This window comes from Phragmites australis, chromosome 4, assembly GCF_958298935.1.
Source record: "Phragmites australis chromosome 4, lpPhrAust1.1, whole genome shotgun sequence".
In the NCBI taxonomy this organism is placed as follows: domain Eukaryota; kingdom Viridiplantae; phylum Streptophyta; class Magnoliopsida; order Poales; family Poaceae; genus Phragmites; species Phragmites australis.
In genome coordinates, this window is record NC_084924.1 from 1983887 (window position 1) to 2002206 (window position 18320).

Here is an 18320-nt window from a genome sequence, read left to right on the forward strand (position 1 = left end):
TTGCAATAGAGGTGGTTGGAGGGACTTTGAATGCTCTTAAAATGCTCAAGGAGTTTAGAGTTCACCAGCAACAGCAAGCCTTTAATACCATGGGGTGTGGGAGTATTTATAGCCATCTCTTAAAAACTAGCCGTTACTGTTCTATCAGACCTGACCGGAGTATCCGGTGAACACCGGAGTATCCGGCCCCAAATCCAAAAATGGTGTCAGAACGGTCACAGAACTTGTCAGAACTAGCCGTTACAATTCTGTTAAGTTACCGGAGTCTCCGATGAACACCGAAGTCTCCGGTCCTGACAGGGCTTTCAAAAAGACTAAGTCCGGAGACTTGTTGAACCCTCCGGCCTCTCCAGGTACCGGAGTATCCGGTGAACACCAGAGACTCCGGTATTTTTATCAAAAAGAATAAATACTAACTGAGACACCCCTGCCGGAGTCTCCCTCGGAAACTCCGGTTAAAATATTTTCTCCTAGCGGAGTATCCGGTGAATACTGGAGACTCCGATCTTTTTCAATAAAAATAAAGACTTAACCGATTGACCTCTAACGGAGTCTCCCTCGGAGACTCCGGCCTCAAAACTCACCAACTACCGGAGTATCCAGTGAACACCGGAGACTCTGGTCCTTCTTTAATAAAAATAAATCGGAACCGAACACCCTCTGCCGGAGTCTACCTCAGAGACTCCGGACTCAGCCTTTTGCAAAACTAACCCGGTGTCCGTGGGTGAGTGTGTCTCTCAACTTGTTGGTTCTAAAGGATATCTTGAGCATTGAGACACTAATCAAGCAATCAAATGCAACCCTCTTAATAGAGCGGCTATCCTAGACTCAATTTTAAAAATAAAAGAATTTAAATCCTATTGAGTACTCCTAGTTCTTCTCCTTTCTTTTCGACAGGCGTCAAACGTCATATGTCTTCTCAACTAAGACTTCTCAACTAAGACTTAAACCTTTTCATGACTTAGATAAACATTAGGTCCTTAATCGTTTTGTCATCAAGAAGCCAAAACCCACTTAGAGGGTCTAGATGCACTTTCAATAGTAGATCTCACTTGGTTACAACGGTGTTCTAGCAGATTGCCGGAATTGATCTGTCCTGGTTACAACAGGGTCCTCATCCCTTTATATAGTAGGAAGAGGGAGAACTAACATGTGGGCTCTACACAGATGGCATCTGCTCATTCTAATATCTAACTCAGATCATCATTACGAAGTACCGGACACGCAACTTGTTCTGATAGCATTGTATATCGTGCTGCCGCGCGTCGTCTTTGTCTGACCCGTAGAACCTTATCCTGCTGCATTTAATGCAACGGGACGGAACGGTGCACTTCCGCACCGTCCCCATTTGCTTGCCTCTGCGCGCCCCTTGCATCATCCACGACTTTATCCGTCGGGGCCGGTGCCTGGTGAAGAGAATCGTTTGGGCAAGTGTCCAATCTGGTCCCACGACCAGGGAGCTAGGCGTGGGTTCGTGTAAAGGTGTAATAGATTGATCGCTGGAGGCTTTGCACTGGTCAGGGTAGCTCATCGAACGATTAGATTTTTTTTTAAAGATGTTCTCTTGGCTGTTTGCACCCTACGTGGAGCCTGTTTAGCTAAGGTACCCTTTTACTTGATACACCGACACTAACAAAATTTATTTCGTATGATTTGAAGCTCAGATGAATTAGTTATTAATTTTACAAGTTTAACCTATTTTTTGGTTTTTTTAACATCACTAAAATTTAAGAAAACCGCTCGATAAATCGCTAAAATCGAATGGTTACCGACAAAATTGAGCAGTTGTCGATAATACGAAAAATGTGGAAAATACGCTCGATAAATTGGTGAAACCGCTCGGTAACCGGTACCAACCAAGCAATTACCGTTCGATCGATTCGGTCCGAATTCTCATAGAATTTCAAATTTGATCGAGTAAATTTTGAACGAATTCTCGCCAAATTTTAAACAGTTATCACGATAACCACGATTTTTCAGTTACCGTCGGGTCTCAGTTTTCGTGCTCGGAACGGTTTGGCAAACCTTACGTGAGGGATCGTGTATAGAACAGGCAATAAAAAAAAACATGAAATTACGGGCTCAGGAAGAGTGAGTGATCAGTTCCTCTCCTTTCTTTTGTTGCGAAATTAAACTGCCCTCTGTGATCACTGAGCTGAGCTTTCACGTACGTCCCTTTGGTCACCGATGCCGGGTCCTACAGACGATAAGCAAGAACCTAACCACCTGAGAATTCAATAATTATCCAGAAGGTAAGCAAAACAAGGACCAACGTGGATGCGCAGGCAGCTACGAGAAAGCAAGTGTAAACCTGCCATGACGTCTCAAACTCACCAGAGTATATATCGAACGATTGACCATGCATGGTAAACCTGCCCGGCCGGGAGTATAGGAAATTTGGAGAGAGAGAGAGAGAGAGAGAGAGAGAGAGAGAGAGAGAGAGAGAGAGAGATTTTCAGCCATTCGGTTGTGATGCAGAGATACTACGAGCAAGTAAGAAGGGAACACGGTAGCTGTGCCGACTTGAATGCATCGGATGCATCGGGCAACAGCACATTTTCTCCGTTACTGTTGACCCCGCCGAGTCTCAGGTGAGAGCGAGACTGAAAACGAGACCCACTGCCTCTGCCTGCCTAAAGAACGACCTGACCTTGCGTCTAGGTAGGCCGGTCCCGGAGCACGCCGGCGACCACCGTCTGCCGCGTGATAAATTCGTGCTCCTCATCTCCTTCTTGACCTGTGACCACGCCTCCTCCTAGCCTGGCCGGCCATGCCTGTTCAAATAGCCGTTCACAGTTGCTAGCCATGGGTCTCACGTGCCTCTGCCGCCCCAACCGCATGCCCACTTGACATGAGCCTCGCGATGTGCTTCTGACGATCTTACTCGAGCCTGCATATCACCTACCCACACTGTAACCCTGTGCTCTGCTAATACTCCCTCCATCCGATCATAAATACATGTCGTTTTTATCACCCGCAAGGGAATAATAGAGTTGTATTTCTCCTAGCCGTGCACAAGAACCTGGACGACGCCCACTGGTGTAGCCCCCGATGCCATGCGCAAACGACGAGCACTCACCTCGCGGTCAAAATCGAAACCACTGAGCAATAAGCACCGCAAAGCTCGTGTTGTTGTTTCCGTCCTCCCCTTCGTCGCTTCGCGTGCAGCGAGATCACTGTCCTGTTGCGGCATGCCGCCGGCGGCTCTTGCCAAGCTGCTGGTGGCCGTCCTGCTCGTTCTTGCTCGGGCTGGAGCTGCCACGGACGCCGCCGAGGAATTCGTGCTCGCCGGCTTCGAGCCCGAGAACGTGACGACCAGCGGGACGGCCGTGGTCACCTCCTCCGGCCTTCTTCAACTCACCGACGAAAGGAACGAGAGGTTCGGGCATGGGTTCTACCCCGTGCCGGTCCGCTTCAAGGACGCCTCCACCAGTGCGCCTGTCTCCTTCTCCACCACGTTCGTGGTCGCCATCGTGCCGCGGTACCCGGAAGCGCACGGCCATGGCCTGGCCTTCGCGCTGGCGCCGTCGGTGGATTTGCCCGGCGCAGTGGCGGGCAAGCACCTCGGGCTGTTCAACACGTCGGATGATATGGGGAAAGGGAGGAGCGAGATCGTCGCCGTCGAGCTCGACACGGCGCTGGACGTGGAGTTCGCAGACATCAACGACAACCACGTCGGCGTAGACGTCAACAGCTTGCGGTCCGTGAACTCAAAACCGGCGGGGTACGTCGACATCGGGACCGGCAGCCGCAGGAGCACCAATCTCAGCCTCATCAGCGGCGAGGCCCTGCAGGTGTGGATCGAGTACGACGGCGCGAGCACGCGGCTCGAGGTGACTGTGTCGCGGGCTGGCGAGCCCAGGCCGGCTGTCCCGCTCGTGTCTTGCGCCGTCAACCTCTCGTCGGCCGTGGCCGACGACACGTACGTCGGGTTTTCGGCAGCGAACGGCGCCGCCGCCAGCTCGCACTACGTCCTTGGCTGGAGCTTCCGCCTCGGCGGCAGCCGCGCGCCGGACCTCGACCTCTCCAAGCTCCCACGGCTCCCGTCGTCAAGATCCAAGAAGACCGCGCCGACGGTGCTACTGCTCGTGCCACTGCTCCTCCTTGCCGTCGTGGTACTCCTCCTGGTGTCAGCGGCCGTCGTGGCCCTCGTCATCAGGCGCCGGCGGTTTGCCGAGGAGGAGGAGGACTGGGAGATAGAGTACGGCCCTCACCGGATCAGATACAAGGACCTGCACGCGGCGACCAGGGGCTTCCGCGACGTCGTCGGCATCGGCGGTTTCGGCCGCGTGTACCACGGCGTGCTCCCGAGGTCGGGCGCCGAGGTCGCCGTCAAGAAGGTGTCCCACGACTCGCGGCAGGGGCTTCGCGAGTTCGTGTCGGAGATCGCCAGCATGAGCCGGCTGCGCCATCGCAACCTGGTGCAGCTCCTCGGCTACTGCCGGCGGCGGGGCGAGCTGGTGCTTGTCTACGACTACATGGTGAACGCCAGCCTCGACAAGCACCTGTTCGACGCCGACAAGCCGGCGTTGAGCTGGGAGCAGCGTGCCAAGATCATCCGGGGCGTCGCAGCCGGGCTGCTGTACCTGCACGAGGGGTGGGAGCAGGTGGTGGTGCACCGGGACATCAAGTCCGGCAACGTGCTCCTTGACGCTGACATGAACGGTAAGCTCAGCGACTTCGGCCTCGCGCGGCTGTATGACCACGGCAGCAACCCGCAGACGACGCGCGTGGTCGGGACGCTCGGGTACCTCGCACCGGAGATGAGCAAGACCGGCAAGGCCACCACGAGCACCGACGTGTTCGCTTTCGGCGCCTTCCTGCTCGAGGTGGCCTGCGGCCGGAGGCCCATGGAGTACAGCGACCATGCCGACTCGCTGGGGCTCGTCGACCTCGTCCTCGAGTGCTGGAAGGGCGGGAGAATCAAAGACGCGAGGGACCCAAGGATCGGCAAGTGCGACGAGGACGATCTCGAGCTGGTGCTCAAGCTCGGCCTGCTCTGCTCGCACCCTGACCCCCAGCGCCGGCCGAGCATGAGGCAGGTGGTGCAGATTTTGGAAGGCGCTGCGCCAGTGCCGGAAGATCTAGGCAGCAGCGGCAGGATCTTCGGGTACAACGAGTCGTTCGACGAGTTCGTCACCATGTACCCGACGGCGTCCGAAATCACCCCCGTCACGACGCAGTCGTCTTCTTCACACTCCACCGTCGAGCAGCAGCAGCAGCTGATCTCCGGCTGAGTAGTACCGCCTTCTATCGTCACCAACTTACCAAATTTACTGATGTTTATAGGATTGTTGGATTGGGAAGCAAACAGTTACAAGATTAGGTGTTGTGTGAGATCTTTTCTTTAAGTGGACATAGCATATCGTCAGCCATTTTGAGGGATGATCGAGGCGAGGTTAGGTTTTGAAGTCCTAACTGCTGAGGCAGTTCTATAACAATCAGCTTGAATAATTTTAGGTTGGCGCAATTTCAGAAGAACTGCAAATGACAAATTCGTGACAATAAAAGGTGAACATATGCAAAAGTTGAACGATTGCTGGTGAATCTCTTCAGATTAGCAGTTAATCAACATTGAAAGAAGTAAGAAAACGTCAATTCTGTGAAGAGTCAGAAGTGAAGCATCAGTGCATCACCATTGCTCAAAAGGAACTGAATATTACAAACTCCTTATCTCTCCTACTTAAAAAATTAGTAGTGGTTACGTGCTGCCCTCTCTCTCTGTTTCTGACAAGTGGTCCCCCTTCCTCTTTCTCGTCCGCCCCACGCGTCCTCCTCCGCCCGCCCACATCGCGCGTCGTCCGTCCGCATCGCGCCCGTCTGTCTCGCTCGTGACTCCACACTGCCGCCCTCCGCCGCCCTGTGCCGCACTGTTGCGCCGCCGCCTCCTTCTTTTCCCCGCCCTTCCGACACCGCCGCTACCGCTTCCGCCGCCCGCCCGCTCCCATAGCAGATACACATACCCCAAGGTCCCGCGCGAGTGCCAAGGCCCGGGAGAAGCTCCTGGCGGAGGAGCCCAGGGACCCCTGGCTCGCCTCCCTCTCGCTGCTCCCGGTCGACGATGGCGCGGCCACTCGATCCCCTCCCCTTTAGCTTCTCCGCCGCCTCTAGACCCCCCTCTCGGCCGCCTCCAGATCCCCCCTCGCTGCTCCGCGCTCCGCTCCCACCGTCTCCCTCCAACACCTCCTTCCTTCCGTCAAAACCACCGGTTTTCTCCCCACCACTGCGCTTTTTGCTCGGCACCGGAGGTCTCCACCCTGGTAACAACAACGTGGCTCGTATGTCACCCGAGTTCAGATCCGAGTGAGCTGACATCGAGGAGGCCAAGTCCCCCAACAACACGAGCGTCGCCGCTGTCGCCGTCAAGAACGCCGACACGTCAGTCTACAAGATCATCCATGGCTACCTCAAGCAGAAGAACACCTCCATCATCGTAGTCGCTGCCAATGTCGCCAGGAAAGCGGTTTCCAATAAGAATACTACTAAGTTAACACAACGCTCAGTCATCAGTTTGTTTGTGCTAGATTCATGGGGGAAAAGAAAAAAAAATCAACCAATTCCTTTACGTGCTCTCCAGATAATCGAGGAAGACCTCTGATGTTTTTGACAACTTACTGAGCAAGTGGGGAAATAAGACAGGACCTTTGCTCTCGGGGATTTCATGCTGCATTGCTTCCTGCAACATGATATTGCTAAACAAGGTTGTTCTCTCCAGCTACAATTTCAGTGTCGGTATATCACTGATGTTATATCAGGTAAGTGTTACATTTTATACTCGTCATTTCTAGAGTAATCATTATAATAGCAGTGTGGATTTGTTTACGCGACATTTGTTTGTTGTTCATCGCATAAACATGTGTATGCATATGCAATGCAATGTTATTGGCAAACTGTAACCATTGAGCTGATCAGGGTTCAAATTATTGTTTAGGACCTTATATCCGTGGTCATTCTTCTGGCACTTGAGCTCTTCAGTGTAATTTCAATGGAAAAACTCACATGAAAGTTGATTAAAGTCTGGATCCCGGTGAATCTTATTTCCATCGAGATGCTCGTATCTGGAATGTACAGGTATTTCCTGCTTTACACTAATATGCATGATGATCAATTGATCAACCGAATCTGGATTAACCCTGTCAGGAACAGTGTGACAGTATTCCATCCTTTTCATATGTCAAGCCATACATCCTTCTCTTTTTCTTCGCATTTGCCACTTTTAGTTTGAAGTACATAAATGTTGCAATGGTGACGATATTAAAGAATATGACAAATATTATAACAGCAATAGGGGATTGCATAAAAAAATCCATTTCTGTTTTTCTGATGCATCAAAAAGGGTCAGAATAAAAAAGTCTGGGCTGCATTGTTTCTAATGGTATGTCCATTTCTGTTTGGCATGCCCTTGTTTTACTTCCATGCATAATCTAATGACTAAATGACTTGGTTGTTCTCAATACAGACCAATAACCAAGTCATTTAGTCATTAGATGATGCATCAGAACAACATGATTTGTTGACCTGAACAGTGTACTTCTCTCTGTTGTTATTTGTCGACATGATAAAAGGCATTTTATTTGAAAAGGAATTTGTATAGTATTTCGAATTCTCACTTTGAGAGAAAAGACGAAAGAAGTTAGCAAGGACATTTGTCAAAGCTTTAAATCAATGTGCCCTGCAAAGCTATATAGCTTTTGTTTTATGGAGAATGGTATGTGTGAATGAAATAGTAAATAAATGATTGGGCAGATAAGTTACGAAGAGGCTGCAGAAGAATTACCTAGCAAAGCAAAGTTTTTCTTTGGTCCTGCAGTTGAAACCTGGGATGCAGAATTCTATGTCAAAGTAGAGGATACCATTAATCTTGACTTAGGTAAAAAAAATTCGTATTTCCTGTGTGGACTGATACACTTAGTGTTGATATCAGCTTTTGTACTGACTTATTGCAATTATTCTATCAGCTGGGTTAATTGAAATGCCACCAGGGATTGTACATGGGTTGCATGAAATCAGGAGTTGTCGTAAGCGAAGAGTATGTGCTTTCCCTCACATTGTCATCAGGTCTTTGTTGATTAGCTAAATGTATTGGTCAGAGAATTGGCATGTGATTGAATTTCTACGGGGCAAGAACACTGGTCAGAGAATTACTCCTTATATCCATTGATATAAGCAATATTTATGTATATGCTTGATGGTCTCTTGTGTAAATTTTATTTCCATTGCAACGTACAGGCACTCAACTAGTCATAGAAAAATGACATGAGAACCTAAAACTTTTACGAGAAAAGTGTTGCTCTTGATGGACTTGAGAGAAAAGATATTAAAGATATCTGAATTAAGAATATCTGAAGAACCGAAATCGACAGTAACTCGGTAAGTATAAAATGCAGAATAAGAAGCTTATACTAGTTCTGCTACATGAAAAATCATGACAGGCAATGCCAGATTTTGTCCATGCAACATTAGCTTACAGGTTAGCGGACTAGTTCATCTATTGCCTCAGCCACAAGCAGGGTCACGTCATCTTCCTGGATGCCCTGCGCAGCACCTTGGATCATTTCACCATCAACTCCTGCAAGGAAGATTAGAGCTTTTTATATTTAGCTGTTATCATTCCCTGTAGCCTGCAGATAAAGTGGAAGAAAGGAAATACATATGGATGTACCTTCAATGAAGGATTCGAATTTATCTTCATTTGGTTCCCTCGATGTAATTCGGATGACTGGTTGATTAATCTCCATCCAGTTTGGCTGCTCTGCTGGGCCGGGAAACAGTGCAGTTCTATCCACAACCCAGTCATCAACTATGTCTATGTATACTACAGCTATATTCAGTGGTGAAGAGTCAAAAAAAAAAAAAACTATGTCTATGTAGTCCACTGAGACAGGACCAAATGCTCCCATGAGGAACATCGGAGATCACACTATTGTCCCTGCAGATCCTCCTCATGAAAGAATAGATGTAATCTACAGCAATATTCTTGATGATCTCTGAATCTTTCTGTGCGTCAACAATGGTGTTCCCGATATTATGGATGGTACCAGCAACATTGGTATGGACTAAAATGTAACATAAGACTGGGCTAAAATGTGCAGTTGAATAGGGCTAGAATGCAAGTAGAAGCGGAATCAGACAATTGAATTCAAATAGTAATGGTCTAATGGAATTTTCATGGAGTACAATGCAGAAACACCAATGAGAATCTGCTCCGATTCCGAAGTGTTGCCTGCTTGCATTATCGCTTGATCAGGCTCCATTTAATGTCTGGCATACAACATTGGATTCGAATTATTATTTTTTTTTCAAAACAGGACTTACAATGAATCCCATTAATATTGGAACTCCATTTGTTAATAGTTCATAAACCGAAAAACACATTCAATATGACAGAGATACTGCATATTTGATTTATTCATGGAAGCTCAGAATCACAAACATCTCAATTTGTATGGCTGCAGTAGAAAGAACAAATGTGCATTGCATGAGGTCACGAAGTCTCAGAAAAACCGACCACACTTCATGTCATCTGCAAAACTGTATTTGACTTGAAAAGCAGAAAGCATACCAAAAGAACCACACATTGTGATGGAGGCCACAATTTTTTCTTTTTTACCCTACCATAAAAAAAACTTTTTTACCCCAAAATTTCAAGGGCAATCACATATTTGCCATTGTGCTTTCCAAACAAGCGGCACTCCTAGAAACCAGAAACATTAATGAAAGCTGAAAGTAGCTCATGAGCTATCGGTTAGATCCCAATCACTAACTATTATCACCATCAGAGAACATACATACAAGAAATACCTTCGTAGGAACATCAAGTCAGTAGCAAGAGCAATGGCTTTAGTTGCCACAGCAATGGTTTAGCAGAGTCCAAGTTCCTTCTTCAGCTTCTCGAGAGCAGCCTCTATTTCAGAAACATTATCGTCAAAGTTGTTTGATGCTGTCTTGTCGTCTTTAACAGTTTTTGCTTGCCCTCCAAACTGTGTGTATGGATCATTCCCAGTGTCTATCTTCAATTCATTCTCCAGAAATTCGACGAATTCCTCGCCAATTGCCTGATCGAGCAGAATGCAATAGAGAGTTTTCATGACATTCCCCACAATCTATAATTAGTAGCTGCAGTATTATCTATGCTATATCACCACATGGCGATTCTCAACAGTTACAAACCTACGATAAGGAAAGGTGGAATAAAGATAACTTACTGCCAACTCTTCCCAAAGGCTTTTAGGTTTCTGATCTGAATTCAACCCAGCTTCCCAGTTCTGAAATTCTGTTTGCAGATCTTTAAGGAAATCGGCTGCAAAAAGCACAACCACCATGGCCTCAAACTTCCAGAAGAAACATTTTGTTGAACTACACTAAAAACTCCTGATATCTCCACATGACAACCACAATGGTGTCAAATTTTCAGTAGAGCATTGGAACCTCATTTGACACCTAAACGATCAACGATTTATGTAACCAAAATTCACTGACTAGCACAGAGTTTCTAGCGAGAAACACAGTTTACGATACCAGAAGAGGAGAGAGATTTCCGTACCAAACCCATAAAACTGCTCTTCTGCAGCAGTTGATTTGCTCTCCCTGGAGCTGGAGGTCCAGGAAGAATCTGAACTGCTGCTCGCATATTTGGACCGGCTCTCCGAGTTCATCAGAGTGTTGTACGCGTGCTTGATCCGCAGAAACTTCTCCTGAGCATTGGCCTGCGTTGACAATTCCACAAAGCTAAAGCCGAATCACCATTACAACCACAATTTCTAGAAATCGCGTCGAGATCAAAGAGACTGCGAACGAATAAGAGTATAAGCAACCAAGCAGCCACCGGGCACCGGCACGCACCTCCTTGTTGACGTCCGGGTGGTACTTGAGCGCGAGGCGCCGGTACGCGCGCTTGATCTCATCTGGCGCCGCCGATGGAGACACACCGAGCACCTCGTACGGGGACTCCCTACGCCCGCCGCCGGCCCCCGCGCGAACCCTCACGCTCGCCCGCTGCCAGCGAGGCGCTGGACCACGACAGGAGAGGCTCGCGGAGGGGCTGGAGCGGGAGGAGGCGGCAGCGCGGCGGTTGGGGAGGGGTGTAGGCGGCGGCGGCGGAGCGAAACGGCGTGGCAAGGGGGCGAGCGGGAGGGGCGGACGCGGAGTGGCGGCCTGCAGCTGTAGCGCCATGGCGCAGCCGGAGGCACAGGGAGACAGCTGGATTTGTTGCCTTATGAATGACTCGCGACCAGGGAGGGTTAAAAAACCGTCGGTAACCATAAAAAATCGCGGTTACCGATCTTCTCGATCTGATTCGGTTTCAAAAACCGAACGGTAACTAAAATTTAAATTTAAAAAATTCGAAATAATAAAAAAATTAAAAAATCTTAAAAAAAAACTAGGCACAATTCTAAGAACTTCTGTGAAAAAACTTTTAAAAAATAATATCGTTTGCATCATATTCTATAGGTAGAAAGTTTAAAAAAAATGAAAAAAATTGAAGCGTGCGGCTCAGTTATTAACTCACGTTAAGGAAAAGTGTAACATGCAAACACATATTTTTCTTGTATAAAACGTATTTTAAGAGAATCTTTAAAATTGATTTCACTTTATTTAGAGTTTTATTAAATTCTTTATGATTTTTACAAAGTTCACAAGTATAAAGTGAATATGTTAAGAAACAACACTGTAATTAACTTTTTCATGTCTACTATTATTTTTTCTACGTAAATCATAGTATAAATAAGCTAATGAAAGTGGTTTCACTAATTTTTGAGGTGTGATGGGTCAGTTATGAATTAATCTAGTCGCAACACATTTACACAATCATGCATGTTAAAATAACTAATTCATGAGTTCATGTATTTTTAAAAGATATAGGATCATGTAAGAAGACTAACAAAATTAGTTTCATGATTTTTGGATTAGCAAAGAGTAAACTATGCATTTAACTTGGTTTAACAATTAAAATTTCTCACAGAAAATTTTGAACTTTTTTACTAGTATAAATACTTTTATCATGTAGATCATGTTACAAGGAAGCCAACAAAATTTGTTTCACTTGATTTGAAGCTCAGATGAATTAGTTATTGATTTTAGAAGATTGAGCTCTTTTTTAGATTTTTTATGAACTGCGCTGAAATTTGATAAAACCGCTCGATAAATCGAGAAAATCGAGCGGTTACCGACCCAAACCACTCGGTAACCGACCAAATCAAAAATGCGAGAAAATCGCTCAGTAACCAATCCAAACCTCTCGGTAACCGACCAAAACCAAGCGGTTACCGAGAGAGGAAAAACACGATTTTTTCGCAAAAATTCATCGAATGAATTTTCTCCGATTTTTTTGAATTTTTGACCGGTAACCACAATTACTGCAAGATTTCGGTTACCGCCGGAGCTCGATTACCGAGCTCTGGTCGGTAACGTGAACCTTGCTCGCGACGAGCCTTCAACTGGAACAGGCAGTATCACCGTGGAATTTTTACTTTTTAGTATTTTTCGGCAACATATTTTACAAATGAATCCTCTAAAACCTTTGTAAAAAATAGACTTTTTTCACGCTGGAGGTATATTGCACAGGGATTATAGGATGCGCGTTGGAAAGTGTTGGGCTCCAAATCTCGTGGCTCACATCCAGCAGCCTGCTACTGCCGGACTCCTCGTTTGTATAGTTTTTTTTAACTTTTTTAAAAAAAATATTTAAACGGTTGGTTGGTTTCCACTATCGGCCGACTCTAGGAAGGCCACCACACCTCGACTCATGTCCCCGTCAGTGAAGGTGAGCCGAAGCTCTCTTTCCCCATCTTTATGTCTGTAGATCTACCATAATACTGTATTTGTATTGCAAAAATAGATGAATAGAGGAAGAAAAATTAGTTAATGGTTGCTCAAATTGTTGTGTAGTGGTAGCAAGTTCTACGGATTTGGTAGCCTTTGCTTCTATTTGGCACAAAAACACGTTTCCAGCTATGCATGCACTCCACAAGGGAGAAAAAAGAAGCTCAGAGAGTAGCCATGTGTGTGTTGCTGTTGGTTTTCTGCTGTACATATATCAGTTGCAATCGATGGCTTAATTTCTATAGTGTTTTAGGCTTGGAACTGCAGCGAGATAAGGATGATTAGCTACTAGTTCAGTTCGGTTGCTTTTTAAGAGTTAGAGGATGAACCCAGATTTTGCTTAGTTGATTTTTGGATGGGTGGCCTATTTTCTTGTCATTTCTAATGTGTTTCTATTGTTGCACCATGGGCTGTTAGGAATGCCCTATGTGTGGATCAACCTGCTGGTTAGGCATCTGTAGCCTGTGATTCTAGGGACTGGGGTTGAGGGTATAATTCTGTTGCCTGACTAGAATTCTGAGGAAGCTCAACTGCAACCCTGACTTCAATAATATGGACAAGAGGCTATTGTATAGGTAGCGAATATAAGAGCATGGACACAATTCCACATATAAAAATAAAATAGCATGACATCCTATAAAGATTAAACATAATCTGATTTGAAGATAACAACATCAGATAAGCAGAAATATCAAATATCATGTTTAAACCAATAATTGAGCAGCAGATTGCTATTACAAAAGAATTGCTCTTAGGTACTTTACAACAGTTGGCCTCAGTACACTGAGATCCTGCTCCCTAGCTGTTCAATGAACATATCATTGACTGAGCATGTATCTAAGTTCTCATATAGTGTTTAGAACTGAACATAGCTCTCTAAAAATAAATCATCATGAAAGGTGTTGCTAGCAGCAGCTATAAACCATGGATCAAAGGACTACAAGCCCACATGACGATCAACTCAACAGGAATTCCCCGGTATATAGACACAGAACAAGTATAACATCGGTTGATTTCCAGGGCTAGCAAGAACAATCGAAAAGCTAGAGAGAACAAACATGTATAAACTCTATTGTACTTAGAAAAATATGCCCAATCTCATACCGATTATTCCTCATCGAGTATCACTACACATATAGCCCGACTCCTCAGAACTGAGAGGGAGGAGAATACTCACAAAGTAACCCGCTAGAACTCACTGATAATAGAGTCAAGGCACGACAAGTCTGCCGCTGACTCAGAAACCCTATGCGTTGTCGTTGCCGGCGGCGTGTGTCACTAAGATACAGAGCCTCTCCACACTACCACGACAAGTGTGGACGAGCCTCAGTTGTGCAACTCCGGTCACCAACAAGTTCTCCTTCATGGCACCAAGCGAACAGATCGAGCTCAAGAGAATCTAAAGCTCAATCTCGCCATTGCAACCGAAAAGGGAACAAAGGGGAAAGTGAGAAATCCGATTCTAAAATTTGTGTCTACCGAGAGGAAAGGAGGCAACAGATAAAGGGGAGGCTCACCTTGCACGTCGAAGCCGATGAATCCGCCTCTGAACTGCATGCTCAAGGGACCTGGGCTTGGCCGTTTCGCCGCCACCGCCCCAGAGCTTCCCCAGGTGCTCCCATCCTCATCCACAACGGGTGTCACGCCCCTGCCTAACCCTACCATCCCAGAACGCAATTGGTTTTTTTTAAGATACTTCAGGATTTTGCCGATTTTAGCTGGACAACCACGAGCCTGGACCAAGCAAAAGACACAAGGTTAGCCCAACCAAACTACAAGGATTCGGCCCACAAAAGAAATTCTCAGATTAAAATTTCTAAAATTTTACAACAATCCCTACCAAATTTTAATGTTGGAAGTATCCGATTTTATATAGAGATTTTGAGTAAAGTGTACCTTTTGAGTTTGAACACAATACCTAGTCATATAAACTTCGGCTCGAACAGACAGAGGAGGATTACACCTTGATCCTCTATCTTGGTGTAAGAGCATTCATCCGTATAACACTCTGTACTAGGCTGTTAAGCTTTTAGCCCTTGGGTTGGACGTTATGGTCATATCCGAGTATCTTTATTCATGAGTATCATGTAGAGAAGTATTCATCTTCCGCATGATTGCGACCACACAATCATATTCATATAGATGAATTCTCTTAGAGGTCTTGTCGGATAACCTCTATTGCCATTTGGCACTGAATTCATTAAGAGATGTTAGCTCATCCTTTCCTACAGAAGAGCAACACAACCAATGAGATTCAGTTGTTCTTATGCTCACACAGCTTGTTGTCCTAGAGCCTAGTTCACGGGATCTTCGATCTCCTAGGATAGGTTATTGCTGGTGTGAACCTTATCAGTGGGTAGTAATCCCATTCCCCTTGATATTGCATGAATGACATTTCTAGTCATTCCTTTTATGAAAAGATCTACAAGATTCATTTCAGACTGAATATAATCCACAACGATTATACCCATTTCTAATGCATGCCTGAGCGACTTGAGACATCATTTTATATTCTTTGAAGTCTTCATATTGTCCTTTCTACTCTTCACCTTAACCAGAACAGTTTGGTTATCGCAGTAAGTGAGAACAGCCAGAATTGGCTTATCCAATATCGGCAGGTCAGAAAGGAGTTCTCTCTACCTCTATGGCTACTGAGTCTAGTGCCACTAGCTCAGCTTCCATCGTGGAACGAGTAAGGATATTCTATTTAGATGATCTTCAAGACACGGCTCCGCCTGCTAGAGTGAAAACATATCCACTCGTAGCCTTCATATCATCTGAGTCACTGATTCAGTTGGAATCACTAAATCCCTCTATGACTGCAGGATGGCCAGAAAAATGAATCCCTAGATTCTTTGTCCCCTTCATATACTTAAGTATCCTCTCTAGTGCTATCCAATGATCATCTCATAGATTTAACGTATAACAACTCAACTTACATACTCCATACGAGATGTCAGGTCTAGTTGCACTGGCCAAATACATGAAGGAACCTATCACCTATGAATATTTTAACTGGTCTTTCACATAGCTTACATTTTTTTCAACTTAGTATTTGGATCGTAGTGTGTTGCTACATGCTTACGTTCTATCATACCAAAACGTGTAAGCACCTTGTCCACATAATAGGATTGACTTAGAGTTATCCTGTTCTCGCCCTTTAGCAGCTTGGATGTTTATAATTATATTAGCTTCTCCAAGGTCCTTCGTATCGAAGTTCTGTGATAGAAAAGACTTGATCTAGTTAATCATTTCTAGGTCTATCCCAAACAACAATACGTTATCCACGTATAAACATAGAACGTCATCTTCCCCCCCCCCCCCACCATAACAATAGTACACGCACTTATCGGCTTCATTGACATAGAAGCCGTCCGAAGTCAGGGTAGTATCGAACTTTTCGTGCCACTGCTTAGGGGCCTTGAGATCATACAGGGATTTGATTAACCTACATACTTTATTCTTCTGTCCTATTATCATGAATCCATCTGGCTGCTGCATATAAATCTCCTCATCCAACTCTCCATTGAGAAAAGCAGTCTTGACATCCATCTGATGCACAAAGAGATTATGAGAAGCTGCAAGTGCTAGAGCACGCCGATAGTGGGCAACCTGGCAATAGGAGAATAGGTACTGAAGTAGTCTTCTCCTTCCTTTTACGTAAAACCCTTTGCCACCAACCTTAGCATTCTCCCAATGGGCCACTAACACATTGAGACGTGTTCTTTCAACCTCATCTTGCACGGTTTTGCCCCTAAGGGGTGGGCGGCTCTTCGGTGAGGACCCAGAAAAGTTTGAGCTTCATCACCATAGCCTCGTCCGGGCCTGCTAGTGCTTAAAGTCGATCCCATCAAAACTTTCAGGCTTAATCTCGTCCGAGGACGACGGTGGTAGGCCAAAGGAGCTAGAACTAGCCATCTTAGAAGCAATAGGGTTTCTGAATTGTTGTATAGATAATAGATATAAGAGCATGGACACGATTCCACATATAAAGATTAAACATGATCTGATTTGAAGATAACAACATCAGATAGGCAGAAAATCAAATATCATGTTTAAAACAATAATTGAGCAGTAGATTGTTGTTGCAAAAGAATTGCTCTCGGATACTTTACTACAGCTAGCCCCAGGACACTAAGATCCTACTCTAGCTGTTCAATGAACACATCATCGATTGGACATGTATCTAAGTTCTCATCTAGTGTTTAGAACTTGAACATAGCTCCCTAGAAATAAATAATCATGAAAGGTGATGCTGCCTCAACAGGGAGTATACAAATTCTGAACTAAGAAGTCAAAAGATATTGCAGTGACAGAGACAAACCGACTAGCAGATAGCAAAACAAGTATTGATAGTAACTAAGAAACTATAGCAGCTACAGTATCTATAACCAAAATTAGCAATCACACTCAGAGCTAGCAGCAGCTACAGACCATGGATCAAAGGACTAGAAGCCCACGGGACAATCAACTCAATAGGAATTCCATGGTATATAGACACAGAACAAGTATAACACCGGTTGATTTCCAGGGCTAGCAAGAACAATCGAAAAGCTAGAGAGAATAAACAGGTCTAAACTCTATTGTACTTAGAAAAATATGCCCAATCTCATATCGATTATTCCTCATCGAGTATCACTACACATATAGCCTGACTGCTCAAAACCGAGAGGGAGGAGAATGCTCACAAAGTAACCCGCTGGAACACACTGATAATCGAGGCAAGGCACAACAAGTCAGCCACTGACCCAGAAACCCTATGCGTTGTCGTTGCCGGCGGCATGGGTCACCGAGATACAGAGCCGCTCCACACTGCCACGCAACGTGTGGGCGAGTTTAAGCTGTGCAACTCCAGTCACCAACAAGTTCTCCTTCACGGCACCAAGTGAATAGATCGAGCTCAAGAGAATCTCAAGCTCAACCTCGCCGTTGCGAACCGAAAAGGGAACAAAGGGAAAGTGAGAAATCCGATTTCAAAATATGTGTCTACCGAGAGGAGAGGAGTCAACAAATGAAGTGGGGACTCACCCCGCACATCGAGGCCGACGAATCCGCCTCCGAACCGCATGCGCAAGGGACCCAGGCTTGACCGTTTCACTGCCGCCGCCCAGAGCTTCCCCAGGCACTCCCATCCTCATCCACAACCGATGTCACGCTCCTGCCCAACCCTAGCATCCGGTCACCGATTTTAGCTGGACGACCGCGGGCTTGGGCCAAGAAAAAGACACAAGGCTGGCCCAGTTAGACTACTAGGATTCGGCCCACAAAAGAAATTCTCACATTAAAATTTCCGAAATTTTACAACAGAGGCTACATAACTTGAACTAGAGGTTCCAATGGTTTGCTATCTGTGGCCTTGGCATGATCCTGGCTTTGCATATAGTACACAGCAGCTTGGTTGAACTGCTGCTAATCATGCTTTGTACTTACCTATTTTTTTGTCATATCTGAGGCCCTGTTTGTTTCAGCTGTAGATTGTGAAAAGCAGCTTATAGATT

General features: G+C 45.8%; 2 protein-coding genes across 5 annotated transcripts; one reads left to right on the plus strand and one right to left on the minus strand.

Moving 5' to 3' along the window:
• The first annotated feature begins 2558 nt into the window (after positions 1-2558).
• Positions 2559-8193, plus strand: LOC133915119 (L-type lectin-domain containing receptor kinase SIT2-like). Of its 4 annotated transcripts, XM_062358144.1 has the most exons (5): positions 2559-6486; positions 6578-6755; positions 6932-7071; positions 7747-7870; positions 7959-8193. In XM_062358144.1, exon 1 carries the CDS (start codon positions 3057-3059, stop codon positions 5235-5237), a length of 2181 nt encoding a protein of 726 aa, XP_062214128.1. In that variant the 5' UTR covers positions 2559-3056; the 3' UTR covers positions 5238-6486; positions 6578-6755; positions 6932-7071; positions 7747-7870; positions 7959-8193. The 4 variants fall into 4 exon arrangements, with proteins under 4 accessions (XP_062214128.1, XP_062214127.1, XP_062214129.1 ...); XM_062358143.1 differs by having other exon boundaries at positions 2559-6755; XM_062358145.1 differs by having other exon boundaries at positions 2559-6755; positions 7811-7870.
• Positions 8194-9835: 1642 nt separating this feature from the next.
• LOC133915121 (uncharacterized) lies at positions 9836-11228 on the minus strand. Its single transcript, XM_062358147.1, has 4 exons — positions 10843-11228; positions 10544-10706; positions 10206-10300; positions 9836-10055 (listed from the first exon to the last, which is right to left on the minus strand). Exons 1-4 carry the CDS (start codon positions 11170-11172, stop codon positions 9861-9863), a joined length of 783 nt encoding a protein of 260 aa, XP_062214131.1. The 5' UTR covers positions 11173-11228; the 3' UTR covers positions 9836-9860.
• Between the last annotated feature and the right edge of the window lie 7092 nt (positions 11229-18320).

Excerpts from the sequence above, each read along its gene's own strand:
- LOC133915121 (XM_062358147.1), bottom strand. The coding sequence starts at position 11,172 with ATGGCGCTACAGCTGCAGGCCGCCACTCCGCGTCCGCCCCTCCCGCTC. Across the intron at positions 10,707-10,842 it reads ACCCGGACGTCAACAAGGAG|GCCAATGCTCAGGAGAAGTT; the intron begins GTGCGTGCCGGT and ends TTGTCAACGCAG. Across the intron at positions 10,301-10,543 it reads AGAGCAGTTTTATGGGTTTG|CCGATTTCCTTAAAGATCTG; the intron begins GTACGGAAATCT and ends TGCTTTTTGCAG.
- LOC133915119 (XM_062358143.1), top strand. The coding sequence starts at position 3,057 with ATGCGCAAACGACGAGCACTCACCTCGCGGTCAAAATCGAAACCACTG.